The following is a 19,061-nucleotide window of genomic DNA, read 5'->3' as shown; positions in this document are numbered from 1 at the left end:
CACTTTGAATCAATAGTACTTAACAAAATTAAATTTCTCTTCAATTCTGGAACATGTCGCACGTTACTAAGTTTTCTGACAATTCCATCAAACATCTTAAGTTTAATTGTTCCAACACCTGCGATTTTATATGAAGCATTATTTCCCATCAAAATAACATCTTCAAACACTGTTTCGTAAGTTGTAAACCAATCCCGATTGGGACTCATGTGGAAGGTGCAATTCGAATCAAGGATCCACTCCTTGCTCACTTTAGAATTGTTGATAGAAGCGACTAGAAGTTCACCATCGCTGTAGTCTTCTACAACATCAGCTTCACCAAATTTTTCTGGTTATTTGCTCTTTTGATTCGCAAGCTCCCTTTTGATCTTGTTCTGCAACTTAAAACACTCAGATTTAATGCGTCCTTTTTTCTTACAGAAGTTACAAGTTTTACCTCTGTTTGAAGACTTCGATTTTCTCTTAGATTTACCACGAGGATTCTGTTCCTATGTCCTTCTACAATCATCATCAGCATTCCGATCTTGTCTCCCACGAACAATGAGACCCTCTCCTTGAGAGTCGGGTTTAACCACAAGATGCTTCATCTTATCATACGAGTTCAAAGAATCATAAGCCCCATCAGTTGTGAGAGACTCGCGGTTATATAAAATCATGTCTCTAAATATTGAATAAGACGAGGGCAACGAACAAAGTAGAATCAACCCTAGATCTTCCTTATCATACTGAACCTCCATGGCCTCTAAGTTTGAGAGAATTTCTTTAAACACTATTAAGTGTTCATGCACAAACGCATCTTCCTCCAAACGATGAGCATAAAGATGTGCTTCATATGCAGCTTGCTAATTAGAGTTTTCGACATACATATTTGTTACAGCCTCTTCCATAACGCAGCGGTGGTCTTCTCCTTCATCACATCCTGTAAAATTTCGTTAGATAAATGCAGATGTAACTGTGTTAACACATTTCAATCTTTATGCCTCTTCTCTTCCTCCGTCAATGTCAAAGGCATCTTATCTATCCTTAGTAGGGTATCCTCCAGACCCATCTGCACAAGAACCGCCTGCATCTTAATTTACCAAAACGCGAATCTTGTGTTGCGATCCAACAGCAAAATTTCATACTTCAAAGATGTCATTACCGTGATCGAGATAAGCAACCTGGAAAGCTCTGATATCAATTTGTGAAAAATAAAATGTCGGTAATGACAATGTATCGTAAAGAAAAGAGAAAGAAAAATAAAGAACACATATAATTTTACGTGGAAACTATTTCGAAAAAAACCACTGGCAGAGGAGAAGATAATTCACTATGTCGAATTCGAATTTTTAATTACAAGAGGAGTAGACTATGCCTATTTATAGGCTTGTAAAACCATATTCTAATAGAATGAGTGTAGTAAGGTTGAAACACTTTAATCAATATTAAATAGATGAAGTATAATAAGGTTGAAAAACCTTAATCTAAAATAAAATAAAAGAACTGTAGTTCTATATGGATTTTACTTTTATTTTATTTTACCATTGTATTTTATTTAAATAAGGATCCGGGACACTCAATTCTAACAAATACATAAATTATATAAAAGATTATGAGTACTGGAATAATGGATGATGATGAGATGTGATTTTGATTTTGTTGTGGGCAATAACATTCAACTACTTCAGTTTCTTCTACCTATAACATAAGCCTAAAATGGAAGCTTTATTCATTTTTGTACCTTTTCTTTAATTTGCACTGATCTCACCCAAATTTGCCTCTTCTTTATCGGCCTCCTTTACAATTGCGAGGAAAAAAAAAGAGAATAGAAGAAAATTGAAGAAAAAGTTTTTAATTTCTAAGTGGATCGGAGATGAATAAAATAATCATGTTCCCTCTTCAAATGGATATATTATATTATATTATATAGGTAAAATGATTTATTTGGTCTTTCAATTTTAAAAATTTATTTTAATTATTTATTAATTTTTTATTTCCTTTAGTCTTTTAAACTTGTATTATTTGTCAAATTATTTTAAAATAGATTGAAAAATTAACTTTGTTAACTTTACTTATATGGCATCAATGTAACAACCCACACCATATTAATATTTAATTTTTTTTTTAAATTTAAAAAATTAATTGCTATCTTAACATCCAAATGATAATTAATTTATATGTCACATCAATAAAATGAGAGTAAAATAGTGAAAAAAAAGCAGCAAAATAGCTATAAAATTGCAAGCTTTTTCTTTTTTGTAAATTCGAGCTACAGCTGGGGTCAAGGCTAGGCCAAAAAAATATTACCCGAGGCTTGATCTATTTTCTAAACGGGTCTTATTTTTTACTTAAACTCATTTTTCGAGACTATATTTTTGTTCAAACCCTTTTATTTTTAGAATGAACCTTCAAATCAAACCGAGTAATCCAACTCATAATTAGATCTAATCTCTAACAATCATAAATTAAAATTAAATAAATTCATTATTACCGTGAGGAAAGGCAATAGACGTATGCAGCACCGTATTGACTAAAATTGCGCCGAGGCCAACCTCAGTACTTGTCTCCATCCATCGGTGACCGTCCCGATCCCCCTACTTATTCACCAAATTACCCTATATCTCACCCTAGCATCCAATCCAGCTACAACAACAAAATGCACTTGAGCGAAAATGAAGGCATCGAAGGCAACACCTTCGTGGTCACCGGTGGTCTGGGCTTCGTCGGCTCTGCCCTTTGCTTGGAGCTCATCCGCAGAGGTGCTCGCCAAGTTCGCTCCTTTGACCTCCGCCATCATTCCCCTTGGTCCCTCCAACTGACCAACCACGGCGTCCGCTGCCTCCAAGGTTTCCCTTTTCTTCTGCTTCTTCTTCTTCTGCTACTACTATTATTTTCTTTCTGATGATCGGAAGAAAGTAACAAAAACTTAGAAACTTTAAAGTTTTCAACTTATCTTTCTTAGATGGATTGAACCATAAAGTTTGTGCTGTCTTTTTTTTTTAAAAAAATATGCGGGGGAGGCCTTCAATTTACCATTTTGAGATGCTTATACCCATTGCCCTAAATTGTGTGGTTGCAACAGGCGATCTTACCTCGAAGAAAGATGTTGAAAATGCTCTTCGTGGTGCCAATTGCGTTTTTCACCTGGCTTCCTACGGCATGTCAGGGAAAGAAATGCTTCAGTTCTCTCGTGTTGACCAGGTGAATATCAATGGAACCTGCCATGTCTTGGAGGCTTGCCTTGAATTTGGGATCACTAGGCTTGTTTATGTCAGCACATATAATGTTGTGTTTGGTGGAAAGGAGATTGTCAATGGCAATGAGGCCTTGCCCTATTTCCCTATTGATGATCACGTTGATCCCTATGGTCGAAGTAAATCAATTGCCGAGCAGTTGGTTCTTAAGTACAACGGCCGCCCTTTAAAGTAAGTAAATCGAACTGCCAGAATCCTCATGTTTGGTTATCTTTTCTGCTACTATTGTTTTAGGCTTGAATAAAATGGTACAAGATAGTATTAGTTTATATGTATGTGGAATAGTATGATAGTATTAGTTTTGTGAAAATCAAAAAATTCCTCCACATTGAAAATCCAAGACTCGGGATCAGTACCATTAAATTTAGTCAGTTCCACTTGAGCGGGTTTGGGCTTGAACGGAAACTCTTCCCTATCAGAATCGTACTCAAGGTGCGACGGATGGCAATGGTTGGTAGGAGATGTATGATCACCCTTGAATGTTGTTCTGGAATCAGTCTCAACCTTGGTTCCATCGGGAGGCGTCGTTGATTGTGTGGCCTTACCTTTAATTAACTGCCCAAGTTGAATGAGTTGAGTAGTAACAGCTTCCATTTGATGCTTCATATCAACCATTGTTTGATACTGAATAGAAACTGTGGATTGAAGGGAGTCTAGGGATTTAGTTTGTTGAGCAAGAGCTTGAGATTGTAGTTGAAAATCATCCTGAAGCACAGCCACTACCAGATCTAAGTTTGCCAATCGAGTACCATCAACCATGGTGGAGGAGAGTTAGAGCAACGAAAGCACCAAAAATGGACCAACCTGCAACCTCAAAATGAATTCCAAACAATACAAACAACTATAATAAGTAGAGACCGAAAGAGGAGGAAGAAGAAATAGGAGAGTATGGTGAATTCAAGAGAAGAAATGGATCAGTACAAAGAAACTAATCCAAGCGAGGAGGCAGTAGCGTGCTTTCCTTAGGTCATTTCTACTTATTTATAATAGATAGATTGTACTGCCCCTTTACAAAATATCCCCTGCCCTTAGGTCACATAATTCTTAAGAATAACAGATTTGGTTTTCTTGCGTGGGGTCCTCCTGATGCGCATGTTGTTGGCTCTCCTTCAGCTGTTTCTACCACATCAGCTCATGGGGTCATCACAGAATATACTTGAATGACAAAATCTACTCTAGCATAGTGGATAATCTAGATTAAATTTTTACTGAAGTTTGCCATTGAACATGCCTTCTCTTCACCCTTTTCTGCTCCAAAGAGAAATTAGTTACATGGGGGATTCTTTGCTGTGCAGGAATAATATTGGAAAATGTCTTTATACCTGTGCTGTTCGTCCAGCTGCTATATATGGGCCCGGTGAAGAGCGACACCTCCCTAGGATAGTATCTATGGCAAAATTAGGCTTGGTGCCATTCAAAATAGGTAATGCTAATGTGAAAACAGACTGGGTTTATGTGGATAACCTGCTACTCGCTCTACTATTGGCAAGCATGAGACTTTTAGATGACATTCCTGGAAAAGAAGGGCGTCCAGTTGCAGCTGGCCAGCCATACTTCATATCTGATGGTAATGAATAGTGATCAATGCTTTTCTTGTTTTCTCCCATTAGGCGTGCAAAACTATTTGCAGTAGCAATTTTATCCATTTTGACTATTTACTGGATGAAGTTGACAATGTTTCTCAAGGGTATTTTTCTCTTATGACTTTTTGCAGGGTCTCCAATCAACACTTTTGAATTCATCCAACCACTTCTAAAAAGTTTAGATTATGACTTGCCACAGTCCTGGCTCGCTGTTTCGCATGCTCTTTATCTAGCTAAGATTTTCTGGGCTGTATACTCAATGTTATATCCTTTATTGAATCGGTGGTGGCTTCCTCAGCCCTTCATTCTTCCTGCTGAAGTATATAAGGTTTGTTTAATAACTGGTTCCCCCTTTCCCTGCTCTGAGCCGTGCCTGTGATTCAGAACTTTTGCATAAAGCACCAAAAATAAATATTCGATCATCTGTTCTGATTTTGATTTTAATAGGGTAAAATGTTGGTGTTATATATTGTGATGATAGGTTGTTGAGGTGGTATGACAATTTTCCTAGTAAAAAATCGTGTTTAATGAACCTGATGCATGTTTGCAGGTTGGTCTTACCCATTACTTCTCATACCTTAAAGCACAGCAAGAGCTTGGATATGTTCCAATGGTGAGTCCTCGGGAAGGCATGGCAGCAACTATATCATATTGGCAGGATAGGAAAAACAAAAGTTTGGACGGACCTACAATATATGTATGGGGAATTATTTTTATTGGAATGATTTCACTTTTTGCTAGTGGTTGGTTCCCACCCATAGGACCAGTGCCACTCCTTAGATCAATTGGACTTATGTTATTTCGGTCAATGTTTGGAATACGGCTAGCATTTTACTTAGCTACTGCAGCACATATCGGAGAAGGCATGTACGCGTGGCGGTTGGCAAAAAGAGTGGATCCTGATAATGCAACAGGATGGTTCTGGCAGACTTTTGCACTTGGGTTTCCCTCTTTGAGGCTATTGTTGAAGAGAGCCAAAAAAGTTGCGTGAGCATTGCATTCGTGTTGGTGTACTTTAATTCACTTCACTGTAGAATGGTTTGTTAATGGCCACAAACGGGAAAAAATAAACATTCAACTTTGTGAAACGACTTTACCCCCTCACCAAGGCCCCACCTCCCAATCAAACAAAATTGGAAAACTTCATCTCATCTAATGTAATGAGTGCTCACCTCATTTCCATAACAACTTGTGGTCCATGGTAATAGCTGTTACACGATTTCCCTTGTACAGACAAATGTAAAGGTCATATTCTTTTATATTTATATTTTAATTTCATCAGTTTAAATCTCAAACCTGTTTAATTAAATTTCTAAACATGTAATAATCAAAACTAAAATTTTAAAATTCTATAAGTACGAAAACTAAAAATAACTAAATTAAAATACATAAATCCAACAACTTAGCAGAATTAACCAAAATGTAAATAACCTGAAAGCATTGGATGAATGACGGATGGAGCATTGGGATTTGGCAAGAATACATGCAAAAATAAATAAGACGTCAAACACAGCTAATTTCAACATGAGCATCATCATCTTCATCAATATCACCCTTCCACTAACGTAACTGTAATTGGCAACAAACTCAAACTCGGCATCTTCAGTCTGAAACACAACACCTAAAAGACTAGAACACAAGTGCTTTCTCTCTCGCGTCTGACTTACACCTTTACCTTACAAATGCATCACACTAACAACACTCCTAAGCCAAGACCTATCGGGCGTTTCTAGCTTAGCAACCAAGTCCCAAGTTCAACAAAAAAAGTAAATCCTGTACCCTTAATTCTACTTCAGTTACACGATGCTTAAATTACAAAATGGTTCCCACTACAACACTGGCTGACCCACTACAGACTACCCAGTTAAAAGCATGATTTTACTTCCATGGAAAGTTTGACATGCCTTGTGGGTTATTATTGTTGTTATTATTGCAGGTTCCCATGCTCTGGTTAACCGGGCTACCAGGCCCACCTGAGGATTCACTTAGAGTACCATGTGAAGGTGAGCTGGTAACCCCTGGAGCAACCTTTGGTGGGGCAGATAGGCCTTCCATCTGGTATGTTGACTTTGCTTCCTTTCGATTGTCTGTAATAAAACTACCCACAACCACCTGCAAGCAATATTGTAGCTCACTTTCAGTACCATAGACACGTGAAGTATATTACTTAAAATGAGATGGGCAGTAATGTATAGAACCCAAAGCCAATAGCAGCACTATGAATCATGTCAGCTTTAGATAATTCTTCTAAAATACATCTAAATATTTGCATAAAGGAGAGACAGAGCTCACTGATAAATGCTAGGTGAGGCAGAGACCATTTCTCCACCCTCCAAAACGCTCCAATGTTACATAGTTAACAGTTGACATATGGTAAACATCATCAAACCTAAAGGCCTAAAACCTAGGTTTGCTGTAACTCTTCATGAAGGGAAAATATTTGGTATCCTGTCAGTGGATTTTAAAAATTCGACAAGCAAGGTTGGTTGATGACAAGTGTGTATAGTGTATAGTAAAAATAAAAAAAAAACACACACACATATAATATATATATAAAAGAAATGAGAAATGTGGCAAATTTATAACTTTGTTTGGGGAGTTAAAAAAGTGCACTGCCAGTGTATCAAATACTCACTCTTTAAAATTTACATTTTTCATAATATTAACATTAAATGGAGTTTTTTCATTGAAATTAAATGGATTATTAATAATAACATCAATCACAAAATATTTATCACTTTTGTTAGGTGGTAGAACTTCTAACATCATATTTCACTAGAGTTAAATCTAGAGAAACTTCTACTTCTCGTAGAGTGATTTTGGTTCATCCCTGTATACCACAAGATTCTGAAAAGATTGAAAATATATGCAATCTGAAAGATACTAGAACAAAAGAACAATGCAGTAACGAAAATATCAAATGAGAAAAGGAATTAAACCTGAACAGGAGATGCAGCTGTTAGAAGGCCAGCTACACCACCACCTAAAACACGACCATCTGGGCCAGACAATGACACACTTAACCCTCCAGTTCTGCTCCGCTGACCACCATTTTCTGACAGAAGAAATGAACCAGATAGTGACAGAATTTCAAATCGCCCCTGCACCATCAATGGAAAAGAAACATAATGCCATTAAATTAGATATTCGTAGTAAACTGGTGTTCTCTCTTTATAGGTTGTGGAATAAATTTGATATAATTGATTTTCATTATAAAGTTCACATCTGGCACATCTTTGGTGGTATAACAATGCTTCCAGAAGCAGAATAATCATCCCTAGAACATAGTAACTTCTGCTATATGCTGACAATAAATACACTTTTGCATATTTCTTCCCATGACAGCATCAGCTCCAGCTTTATGCTTAAGAATTGAGATTTCCTATTCAAACATCTTTAAATTCCCATGGCTGCATTTAATACAGATAGATGATTCTAACAAGCATCACAAAATTCTATTTCACTCTGAAACTTATGCAGCCATCATCCATTGGGAGTACATCCATTAATAGATATTATATAAGATGTTTTCTTAGTTCAATATTTATAGTTTAAACAGGATACAGCCATCCATCTATTAGGTTGATGTTAAACCTGACAATATCAGACATGGCACAAAAAGATAACTAAAACATGATATAACTTAGGATACAAAAATAACACAAATACAACATGAATAAATGAATGTTTTGACATCTATATAATGTGAATTAGCGTATTCAATTTTACATAAATATGAAATATTTTAAATACAATTATGACACTACAATATACATGAACACGATATAGATACAGAAATTGCGTGATCAAATTGATACTTGAGAATCTTGATGCCAATATGCACCTCCTTCTCACAGACCCTAAAAATTACTAGTGAAAATAAAAATAATATTTTGCCTTTTTGAAATTCAAGAGCTAAGCTGTAGAGATTTCAATTCCTAAAGCAGTTTATAAGAACAAATTTAAATCCTAAAACGGAAGGCAACAACAAAGAATACTAATACTTTAAGAATACTAATACTTTGGCACATCACAAACCTCATAAGTTACAGTTCCACCAGATGTTGCTGGTTGGCAAAGAGTTACATTTGATATGGCTCCATTTGCTGAGAGGATGCAAACAGCTCTGGGACCATGCTGAGAAAATGACATTATTTTTGACGATACATCCTAGAACCAGGTAAATACATAAAATTTTAGCTTCAGATCACCCAATTAACTACAACTATTATATCACCGAGAGAACAACTCCATTGCATACACATGTTTGTATAAAGAAGCACAGTGAAATTTAGAGCAATGGATAGCTCAAAAGATGAAAATACTTCACATTGAGAAATAAAAATATAAATAAAAGGGAAGGTATCTCTCCTTTACTATAACGGGGTGTTTGGTTAGGAGAATGTTTAATTAACTCTGGTAATAGGATTATCTCATATCTAGATTATTTAGCACATTACCAGTAATGTTTAATTTTCTTGTTTGATTGAGTTGTTTGGAATGTAAGATTTTTTGTTGAGAGAATACAAGATAACCTAATAGTATTAAATTGTCATTGATCACAAATAAGGACGAAAAAAGCTATTCAATTATGCAGACAGTAAAAGGTGACAATGAAAATAGATAAAAATAATTAAGGTAAAATGACGACCACGATGATGATGAAGACAGACAAGTTGTTAAATTTTCTCAACTAATAAATAATTAAAAAATGGAAAAACTCATAATAATAATTAATTGAAACTTAAGGTAATATAATAGACAAAATGCTAAGTTTCCTCAATTTATACTTATAATAATGATAACAGTAATGATAATGATAATAATATAATATATATAGTTGGAATTAAAGAATTGGAGAATTTGATTCATTAGCATATATTATTATTTTGTTTTAGTTTAAATAAAATGGATCAAAGTCAATAAAAATGAGTAAAATTGTCACAAATTTTAGATTACTTAGGTAATATAAAGATTACCTAAGAAATAGATGGTATTGAACCAAAACTTATCATCAGTAAGATGACTATCCAAATGCCCCTAGTTGTATGTGCAGTATATTTATAAAATTAACAAGAAAGAAATATATCTTCAACCAAATAAAGGAATGGAGTTCATAAAATATTCATCAAGATAATGTTATTCATTCACATAACTTCATTCTAAGTTGTGTATACATTTTGAACTTGCAAAATCACAAACATTATCAAAATTTTAATTTACTCCATTAGTTCTTTGTTGTTTTCATTGATTTTCATTGTCAGAAGAGGAATTTTGGGAAGTAATCCATTTCCCCAATTTGACCTTTTATTTCATCACATGCAAAATGCAAAAAAACTAATGACATAACACTTTTCTCCAGAGTCAATATGGTTCTAAAGACAAGAGTTGAATAAAAATCTTTACGAAGCAAATTAAATGAAAGAAGTTTCGGCAACTTATGACAGGCATAATTGCATCAAGCAAGAAGATGAACATGCCATTTATTAATAAATGGAATAAAAATGAATTTTCAGAATGGTTGACTCTAGCATATAAGAGCAATAAGAAAAAGTTTTCCACATAAACCAGGAAAAGTGGTAAGGGAAGTTAAAAGGAAAAAGAGAAACCTCTCCCACTTTAACAGTGATAACATGGGGCGTAAATCCAACTCTGGGTGATCCTGCAAAAAGAGAACAATTTAGTGAAATATGTCAGCTTAGTAACCAAGTGCAAAGATAGCTCAGGCTTCTAAGAATCTTCTTTAAAAAATAAAATAAAATAAAAACTTGATAGAGCCATAGAATGACTATGCTTCATATTGAAAAAGTAATTGAAGGAAAAAAAAAAGGAAAGAAAAGAACAAATATCTTGTAATAACAAGAAAGCTGCAATCCTTCAGTATTATTCAAGAATGTTTATGTACATATTATATATATTTATAAAAGCACTCTTGGTAGATGTTAATTGCTAGCTAGCTGCTATTGACATAAGAGAGTGGAGATATAGAAAAACAAGAAAGGGGACACAGAAAAATGAAGCAAGGGCATGTCGGCATGCATATAAGTGATTTGGGAAAGATAAGAATCTGAACTCTGAAGTCTAAAGTCAGTTAGAACAGATCCCAAGTCTAAAGTTAGAAGTCTAAGTTACAATACAGACTACAGATGCAGATGTGATTCCACAGCATCAGAGGTATTTACGTGTTGATATTTGGAATATTAGTTTGATTATCCTTATATAATCTCTTTAAGACTTCCAGTCTTCTACTAATTAGTGGTAAATACTGGTAAGTACTACAGTACTATTAGTATTTATTATTATTATTCAGTAGAGCATCTTGGGTTCCATCCTGTCAGAAATCAGAACCCAGAATCGACACTACTCCCTACAAATCATCACCAACACCAAAAACATAAACATAAACATAAACAAAACTAAAACCATCACTCCTTTATTATTTTTACCGCACTGCCCATTTGTTCTCCTCACCTGCCATCCACATCCCACCCACGTGTGTATGTCTATATATAACACAAAACAGAGTAAAAATGAAAAAGCAGGGAAATCAGATCCTTCCTCTTAGATCTTAATCCCTAAGTATAGTGGCATTTCGAGAACAAGGTAGAAAACAGAAAATGTCGTGGTTACCAATCCAAAGCAAAAAAAAAGACATTCATCAAATTAAACGATTAAAATGCTTTATTTGCGTATCAACTATCAAGAGAAAAGAGTACCCAGAGCTTCAAGTTGATGCTTCTTATTGCAGGAACCAGGCGGTCTTCCCCTAGCTTTCTTTCCTGAAGTTGGTGAAGAGGCTGATCCTCCTGAAGGAGGTGGCGGAGGAGTTGGTGAGGGGAATCCTCCTCCACTATTAGATTGGGTTACGCTGACAGAGGAAGGAGCTGGTATAAGAGCCAAAGGCATGGTACTTTCCGGCCCATACTTCCTGGGCCTCCCTCTCTTCCTCTTCAAGGGTTCGCTCCCCATGCTCATGCTCATGTTCAGAGCTTGCCCTTGTTCTTGAGTGACTGCAGGTCCACCAGCGGACCCCTCCGCCCCACCATCGCCGGAAGCTGGCTGATATGTGAGTGAGGCGGGAGTGATGGGCTTGTACACAGCTGTTCCGTCAGCCCGAAAGGCTAAACGCATGTTCTGTATCGCCGGTTGTGACGCCACCGGACTCTTCTGTTGCATGCCCAAGCTGTAGGGCTCTCTACTCGCCATCATTCCCGTCTCAGATCCCGACATTCTTCTCCTTTTCTGTTTGGTGTTTAAAATTGAATTATATATGCTTTTTCAGTTCTTTCCTTTGCTCGTACCTAAGTAATTCATTAGATCACGAAGCAGCAGCAGCAGCAGCAGCAGAAAAAGAACCTAATTTTTTAAACAGAAAAATATAATAATCTCAAACATGAAATGTTATACTCATGCTGACTGTTAAGAATTATGGTTGAAAAGAACTCACTCACTGTTTGGTGCACTGAACTCTCTCGAACTCGAACTCGAACTCGAGAAGTGCAGATTTTTGAAAATGTTTGTATAAATTAAAATGGAGTTTCAAATTTCAACTTGAGAGAGGAACTGTCAGTTGATCAAGCTTTCAAAATTCACTGAAAAAAAAAAAAAACCTTGAGCCTAACAAGCTACCTTGCTCTTAAATCCCAGGGTGAAAAATCTATATGCAAAAAAGTAGAATTTACTCATCGCCAAATTAAAACCCTAATAACTGTTGCAATCCTTTAAGTTTTAGTCCCCAAATCTACTCAATTCCATTTTTCTTACAAAGATGAAGCTGCAATTTTTTTAATAATGGCTAAAAAAACCCAGGAATTTCTGACCAATTTTACGGACAATTTTCAGAATTTTCGAAAAATTACAGTTTTATAACAAATATATAATCTATTATCCAAAAATAAAAACAGAAAATAGGAGAAAAATACAAAAAAAAATGCCAATAACTTACCAATAAATAGGAAAATTTCAGAGACTAAGAGACGGATGAGAAAAAAAACTAAGGAATTCTGAAGGGAAAAGGGCAAAGTACCAGGAAACAACTTTTTTTCCAAAGAAATGTTAGAAATCTGAAATTTTTAGGCGCTGTATTTACTATTTAGTAGTATATTTTATTTCAGATATTTTTATTTTAAATATTTTAGTTTTCTCTTTCTTTTTTAAAGTAATTTTTTGTTCTCTTTCTCTGTCTTTTCCTTTTCCCATTACTTAAACCGCTATTATTTAAAAAGAAGAGAATTAATAAATAATTTTAATTCAGAAAAATAATATCCTAAATCATTCTGTTTGTTATAGTCATAGTTAAGTAAACAGAAATTTATACATTAAATTCATTAAAAATAAAAAAATTTAATAAATTATAAGGTAGAGTGAAAATATTTACATATATATGTTTTTATGAAAAAAAGCCATTATTCTCTTAAAAGAATTGGCAATGTAATTTTAGTGTAGAGTACAACTGTACAAGCTTTAATTTGCATTTACTTCAAGTTGATTAGAATTTAGAATGATAACGCGCTGGTTCCTTCGCTCTAGGGGTGAGCATTCGATCGAATCGAATCGAATCGAATCGAAAATTTTCGAGTTAATCGAGTTTTCGAATCTCATTTTATCATCCTAACTTTATTTGAAGTTTTCTAATCGAGTCGAGTGAGATGGAATTGAATCGAATCGAATCGAATATATTTGTTCGAGTTAAATTTTAAAAAATAATTTTAGGTCCTTGTAACCATTGTCACCCATCATAATAAAATTTGTCCACCTTAATCAAATTTTTATTAACTTTCATCACCTCATAATTTATTTATTAATTTTTATATACTAGTTAGCTTATTTGTTTGCTTAGTTGTTTCAATTATCTTTGATTCTTGTCACTATGTATTTTGGAATTAAAATATATTAAATATAAAAATATGATTTTTAATAAAATTTATTTTAAAAATAAAATTTGAAATTGATACCAATATAAAATTTTAACACGAATATTTTATGGCATAATTAAGAATTCAATTTTAATATAAATATTCAATATGACTAAACAATTCAATAATATAAATAATATAAAATGTAAAATTTAATTTAATAATATAAATAGTATATATAAATAAAATTATTACTATTTATGTTTAGTGATTTTTTGGATAATTTTGATTTTTATTTGAGAGTAAAGGGTGAGAAGTAAAAGTTTAGGGGAAAATAAAAGTTTTGGGGAATAAAAGTTTGAGGAAAGTAAATAAGGGAGTAAAATTTTGGAGGAAAATATTAAAAAAAAAATTGGAGGGGGGAGGGTTTGGGGTAGATGGGAGGTGGGATGGGAAGAGAATAAAATTTTAGGGAAAAGTGGGAGGAGTAAAATTTTGGGGAAAATAAAAAGTTTTGAGGGTTTTTGAGAGTAAAATTTTGAAAAAAAATGAATGGAAGAGTAAAATTTTGGTAGGAAATGTATTTTGAGTAGATTGGGGGTTGGGAGGGGAGGGGAGTAAAAGTTTTGGGGGAAAAGTGGGAATGAGTAAAAGTTTTGAGGGAAAAGTAAAAAAGTTTGAGAGTTTAGGGTAAAACTGTAAAATATTATAGTTTGATATTCGAATTATTCGAGTTATTCGAATTCGAAAACTCAACTCGATTCGAACTCGAAATTCGAAAAAAAAATTCGAGTTGATTCGAATAACTCGATTAACTCGATTCGTTTAACTCGAAATTCGAATTTTTTTTCGATTTTTTCGAGTCGAATCGAATTTTGCTCACCCCTACTTCGCTCTATCCTTCCTCACCTACACGGCTACTCGCTTCTTTCAAATTGCCACGTAATTTACGGCTTTAAAGATCCCCTACTTTCTTAGTTGTAAAGCAAACAAAGCACTGTAACCCGGTTTTGGCTCCAGTTACCTTACATTCTCATCTAATATTTTAAAATGATGTTTTCTTCTTTGAATTTTGAAATTATATTTTTAAGGGTAAAATATGGAGTTCATCGCCTAATTTTTGTCATCTAAATAAAAATATTTGTAATTTAACTACTATCATTAATAAAATTTTTCACCTATAACAAAAATCTGATTTTACATACTAAAATGATCAAGTCAAACTTGTTTGTCAATCACAGTTTTCTTTCATTTTTCTTTTTCTTGTATTTTGGGTCATGTTTATTCTTCTTCTTCCCTCCCATGTCCGTGCTTCCAACGTCTAGCCCCTATAAGACACAGTACAAATTCCAACATATAGATATCAGTTGTTGCGCAAAGTACAATGACGATGGTCATTTAAATCATAAATTTTCGAATTCGTACATGCAGGCGTCGGTTTTATTAAAACCTCTCTGGTTTTGGCACAAGGCTACCTTGGAAAGTTTCTCCCTTGATGCTTGTTGCAGGTAGAGAGCACATACAGTTTTTATGCAAAGTTTTGGATCCTTGCCAAAGGCCACGAGCATCTCCCCCTCAAATTCCCGATTCGACATATGATTCCTTTTCCTTTTGAGTTGAGAGAGAATCATATCGAAGTCCACTTCATCATTTGAGTCACTAGAGACATCTTGTTGTTCGCTATGAGTATTATTGCAATCGGAATGTTCTTGCGACTCACTACAACTATCGTCACAATTGGTAATGTTGAAGCCATCAACGATAAAACCATTAGGACTATCATCATCACTCTCATTCTCTGACCCAACCTCATCTTCAACACCCCAGTCATCTCCCTCAGGCCTGTTGAACACATGAATTATATATTGTTGGTTGTATTTTGTTTTGGGATTTGAAACTTTTATGTTTTAATAAGGTTTTTTCATAAACTCTAGGTTTTCTAGGCTTTGAAAATTTTTGGGTGTTAGAAGCAGGGAAGGAAAAAAGTTGGTTAGGGAAGAAGAAGATGAAATATGACCCAAAATAAAAGAGAATGAAAATGAAAGAAAATTTTGATTGGTGGAGAAGTTTGACTTGGTCAAAGAAGTATTCTATAGTGGGATTTGGTGTGCCAAGTTCAACTTCCATTATGAGTTAACGGGTTAGGTGATTAAAATGAAAATTTTCTTTAAAGATAGTGATAAATTATAATTATTTTTATTTAGGTGATCACAATGAAGGTGTTCAAAAAGTTGGCTGACCAATTAAATAATTTACCCTATTTTTTATTAGTTTATTTAGCGAGTAGTTGTTATTATTTATTTCATAAAAATATATTAACAGCATGTTTGATTCGTGTAGTAATAGCACATAATTTATTAAATAGTTAATACACCTGATGCACGTATGAGTTATTTAAATTTTGTAGTAGTAGTTTTAAGATTTAATATTAATGTGATTAGAAAATTAACACAGAATAATTTTTATTTATAAAAAAACACATAAAACTCAAATTAATATCAAGTTAAACAACATCACATATATTATAAAGAAAAATAAAACTATAACCACGGGAGATGAGTGAGATGCCAAGGGTCTCTCCTATCTTAATCAGTGGTCGAATGTTTAATCCTCGCCCTAAGTATTAGATAATTTATAAAACTTTTTTTTATGAAGGTTATATATTATAGACTTTATATTATTTTTTATTTAATTTACATATTATAGAAAAAGATTTAATCTAACATAAGTTATTCTCTAAATTTGATTTTTATAATTAAAGCTATACATTATTTGGACTAAGAAACCAAATATTATAAGGTAGATGCTAATATGCAAATAGAAAATGTTTTTTTGCACCTTATTGTGAGGATATGATACTATTGGAGACACAAGCACCATAAATAGCTTGCAAACTTTTTAATTTGAGACATTCAAAGCTTCAAAATTGGTTGAGAATACATTTATTGTTCTAAAAATATTTCTTATATTAACAATTTGTTATTATATTTTTAAAAATGTAAATTATGTAATTATTTAATTGCAATTTGTACTACCAAACATAACATAGGAAATTACGATGTAATTATACTACGCCAATCAAACACGTCTAGAAAATTACAATTCTTTATAATTATTGTAATTACAAGAGAGTGTAATTACTAACCTAGTAATTACACTTTTATTCAGTTACTTTGTGCTGTCCAAACATACCTTTATTATTACTTAGATTAAAAAGGGACAAAAAGGGGAAAAAAAGGAGGTAAAAAAGAAAAAGAAGTTAAAAGGGTAGATGGTTTCACTAGGAGAGTTAAAAAAACAACAAGGGGACTTTCAAAACATTTTTTTACAGATATTGATAATCTTGAGGTTCTCTAGAGAAAGAAAAAAATTGATCCAACACTCAAGAATAACCTTTATTGTTCATAACTTATCATTGTCAGTGCCTCCTCCTGAATCTGATATCTAAATCCAGCTCCAGACCTGCAAGAAGGTGTGAAAGCTTCAGTAAAATAAGAAGATAAGGAAAAAGGAGAGAAGAAACTCACAAAGACCAAGGGGCACTTCATTCAACGATACTTGTGATTGAAGAGACAACCAACGTTGGCTAACAAGTGTAGATGCATGAGATTGCAAAGGACTTTCAAAACATTGCAAATTACTGCTCGAACTCACTGAAGTGCATGTCCAAATCTCGCTTCTCTAGCTTTTAGGGTGTATTGATCTTAATTCCTTAAATCGTGCGTTGTTTTTTCCATCCTCTTGATGTGTTATTATTTTATTTAAGCTTAATTGAACAAAAGGCCTTTAAACTATGCTCTTTGTTTGAGTTACGTACCTAAAGTTTTTTGACCAAACCAAATACCTAAACTTTATTCCATAAGCAAAGTTGGCCCTTGTGTCACGGGCACCGTGGATCAAAGCCCGTGACAATTACACAAAGAGTGTCCTATGGAGGTCAATCGATTAGATAGAGCTCATTCGACCACTTGAACTGGCCCGATTTGTGGAACTGTCACGAAATTATTGAATGATATGCAAGTGTACACAATCGTCATCAAGTAATAAAGTAGTGAGTAAAGAGTATTGTCTCTAAAGAGACTGTATATACAAGGAAAATATTGTGAAATTATCAATTGAGAGTGATGAGTGAACTAATTAATCTACCTAAAATTAATCTAAGTATGCAAGAACAAATGCAACATAGAATATTAAGCAGGAAACTTTTAAAAGTTAATCACAATGACATGCATGAGCTAGAATAATTACTTTCCCTTAACTTAGAATTATTAATAACAATGCTAAAGATGTTACGGTGTTCCCGTGGCAATTTGAATATTTACTAATTCTTAATTTATAAGTCTCTTTAGCATACTTCTATGTTTAATTAACTTAAAGTTTAACAAGTAGACATTGTAACACACCTAACCCGTCTCCGTCGCCGGATTAGGGTTACGAAGTATTATCGATCACTCGGAATCATTTAACAACATATCATTCAATAGATTAATCTCATCCAAAATCATATCAATCATAATAATTTTTCCCCTAAATCGAGCCTTCGAAGCCCTAAAAATAGTTAAGAAGCAATTCGAGACTAAATTGGAACAAAACAAAAGTTTTAAGAAAAAGTTGCAAAAATTAGAAATAGGGGTCACACGACCATGTGGCCAGGCCGTGTAACATTCGAACAAGGGACACACTGACATGTCTTAGCCCGTGTCCTCACCCGTGCACTCACTGAGTAGGGTCATAAGGTTGTGTTGCAGGCTGTGTAACTCTCTGAGTTGCCACACACGATCGTGTGTGAGGCCGTGTGCTAGGCCGTGTAACTCATTGACTTGAAACAATAAAATTTTACAAATGACACACGGTCGTATAGCCAGGCCATGTGTGTCACACGGCCGTGTGACAGCCCGTGTCCCAAGCCGTGTGAACCCAAAAAGTTACCTAAAATCAAGCCATTTCAAGTTCAATTCATACCTAACCATCCATACCAGTTGGGCATAAATTCAAGGGGTCTAAACATCACTCAAACACACCTAAACATGCCATTTCAAACATCCAAATTCATCTAACCAATATGTTATTCAAATGCACCACAATTGTATCAAATATTATTATAAAATCACACATTTACAACCTATTTCCATCAACTAATCAATGTACTCTCTTTGGTACTACATGTAAATAATCAAACAACCTAAACACCAATACAATTAAAATCCAACCATTTCAAATATTATATATATGCATCACTTATCATATTTACAAGCATAAACACCAAAATATCAAGCCTATCTTACAAACAACAAAATGACCATTTATAACATTTAGTTCCACCATAAAATATCATAGTACCACAAGACTCTTCTTAATACATGCCACTTTTAACCAAATTCAAAACAAGC

General features: G+C 34.0%; 3 protein-coding genes across 7 annotated transcripts; 1 reads left to right on the top strand and 2 right to left on the bottom strand.

The window, feature by feature from the left end:
- Nucleotides 1–2,493: 2,493 nt before the first annotated feature.
- On the top strand, nt 2,494–5,904 carry LOC105783267 (uncharacterized). Its single transcript, XM_012608623.2, has 5 exons — nt 2,494–2,825; nt 3,062–3,404; nt 4,529–4,800; nt 4,948–5,144; nt 5,367–5,904. The coding sequence occupies exons 1-5, from the start codon at nt 2,636–2,638 to the stop codon at nt 5,805–5,807; spliced, it is 1,443 nt and encodes a 480-aa protein (XP_012464077.1). The 5' UTR covers nt 2,494–2,635; the 3' UTR covers nt 5,808–5,904.
- On the bottom strand, nt 3,331–4,279 carry LOC128041691 (uncharacterized). The gene is made up of 2 exons (XM_052631992.1): nt 3,590–4,279; nt 3,331–3,468 (listed from the first exon to the last, which is right to left on the bottom strand). The coding sequence occupies exons 1-2, from the start codon at nt 3,990–3,992 to the stop codon at nt 3,464–3,466; spliced, it is 408 nt and encodes a 135-aa protein (XP_052487952.1). The 5' UTR covers nt 3,993–4,279; the 3' UTR covers nt 3,331–3,463.
- Nucleotides 5,905–6,355: 451 nt separating the features above from the next.
- On the bottom strand, nt 6,356–12,917 carry LOC105783243 (AT-hook motif nuclear-localized protein 10). 5 transcript variants are annotated; one of them, XM_052631981.1, is made up of 7 exons: nt 12,762–12,913; nt 12,264–12,408; nt 11,533–12,172; nt 10,426–10,478; nt 8,855–8,986; nt 7,756–7,917; nt 6,356–6,928 (listed from the first exon to the last, which is right to left on the bottom strand). In XM_052631981.1, exons 3-7 carry the CDS (start codon nt 12,044–12,046, stop codon nt 6,695–6,697), a joined length of 1,095 nt encoding a protein of 364 aa, XP_052487941.1. In that variant the 5' UTR covers nt 12,047–12,172; nt 12,264–12,408; nt 12,762–12,913; the 3' UTR covers nt 6,356–6,694. The 5 variants fall into 5 exon arrangements, with proteins under 5 accessions (XP_052487941.1, XP_052487944.1, XP_012464034.1 ...); XM_052631984.1 differs by having other exon boundaries at nt 12,268–12,408; XM_012608580.2 differs by lacking the exon at nt 12,264–12,408 and having other exon boundaries at nt 12,762–12,917.
- Nucleotides 12,918–19,061: the final 6,144 nt, after the last annotated feature.

The sequence above is a fragment of the Gossypium raimondii genome, chromosome 1 (assembly GCF_025698545.1).
Source record: "Gossypium raimondii isolate GPD5lz chromosome 1, ASM2569854v1, whole genome shotgun sequence".
In the NCBI taxonomy this organism is placed as follows: domain Eukaryota; kingdom Viridiplantae; phylum Streptophyta; class Magnoliopsida; order Malvales; family Malvaceae; genus Gossypium; species Gossypium raimondii.
The sequence above is the reverse complement of the archived record's forward strand: the minus strand, read 5'-3'. Positions and strand labels throughout refer to the sequence as shown.

Coding starts and splice junctions, on each gene's coding strand:
- LOC105783243 (XM_012608580.2), bottom strand. CDS start 12,046: ATGTCGGGATCTGAGACGGGAATGATGGCGAGTAGAGAGCCCTACAGC. Junction 8,987..10,425: donor TCACTGTTAAAGTGGGAGAG/GTTTCTCTTTTT, acceptor ACCTGGTTCTAG/GATGTATCGTCAAAAATAAT. Junction 7,918..8,854: donor GTGGAACTGTAACTTATGAG/GTTTGTGATGTG, acceptor TTGATGGTGCAG/GGGCGATTTGAAATTCTGTC.
- LOC128041691 (XM_052631992.1), bottom strand. CDS start 3,992: ATGGTTGATGGTACTCGATTGGCAAACTTAGATCTGGTAGTGGCTGTG.
- LOC105783267 (XM_012608623.2), top strand. CDS start 2,636: ATGCACTTGAGCGAAAATGAAGGCATCGAAGGCAACACCTTCGTGGTC. Junction 3,405..4,528: donor TACAACGGCCGCCCTTTAAA/GTAAGTAAATCG, acceptor TTTGCTGTGCAG/GAATAATATTGGAAAATGTC. Junction 5,145..5,366: donor TTCCTGCTGAAGTATATAAG/GTTTGTTTAATA, acceptor GCATGTTTGCAG/GTTGGTCTTACCCATTACTT.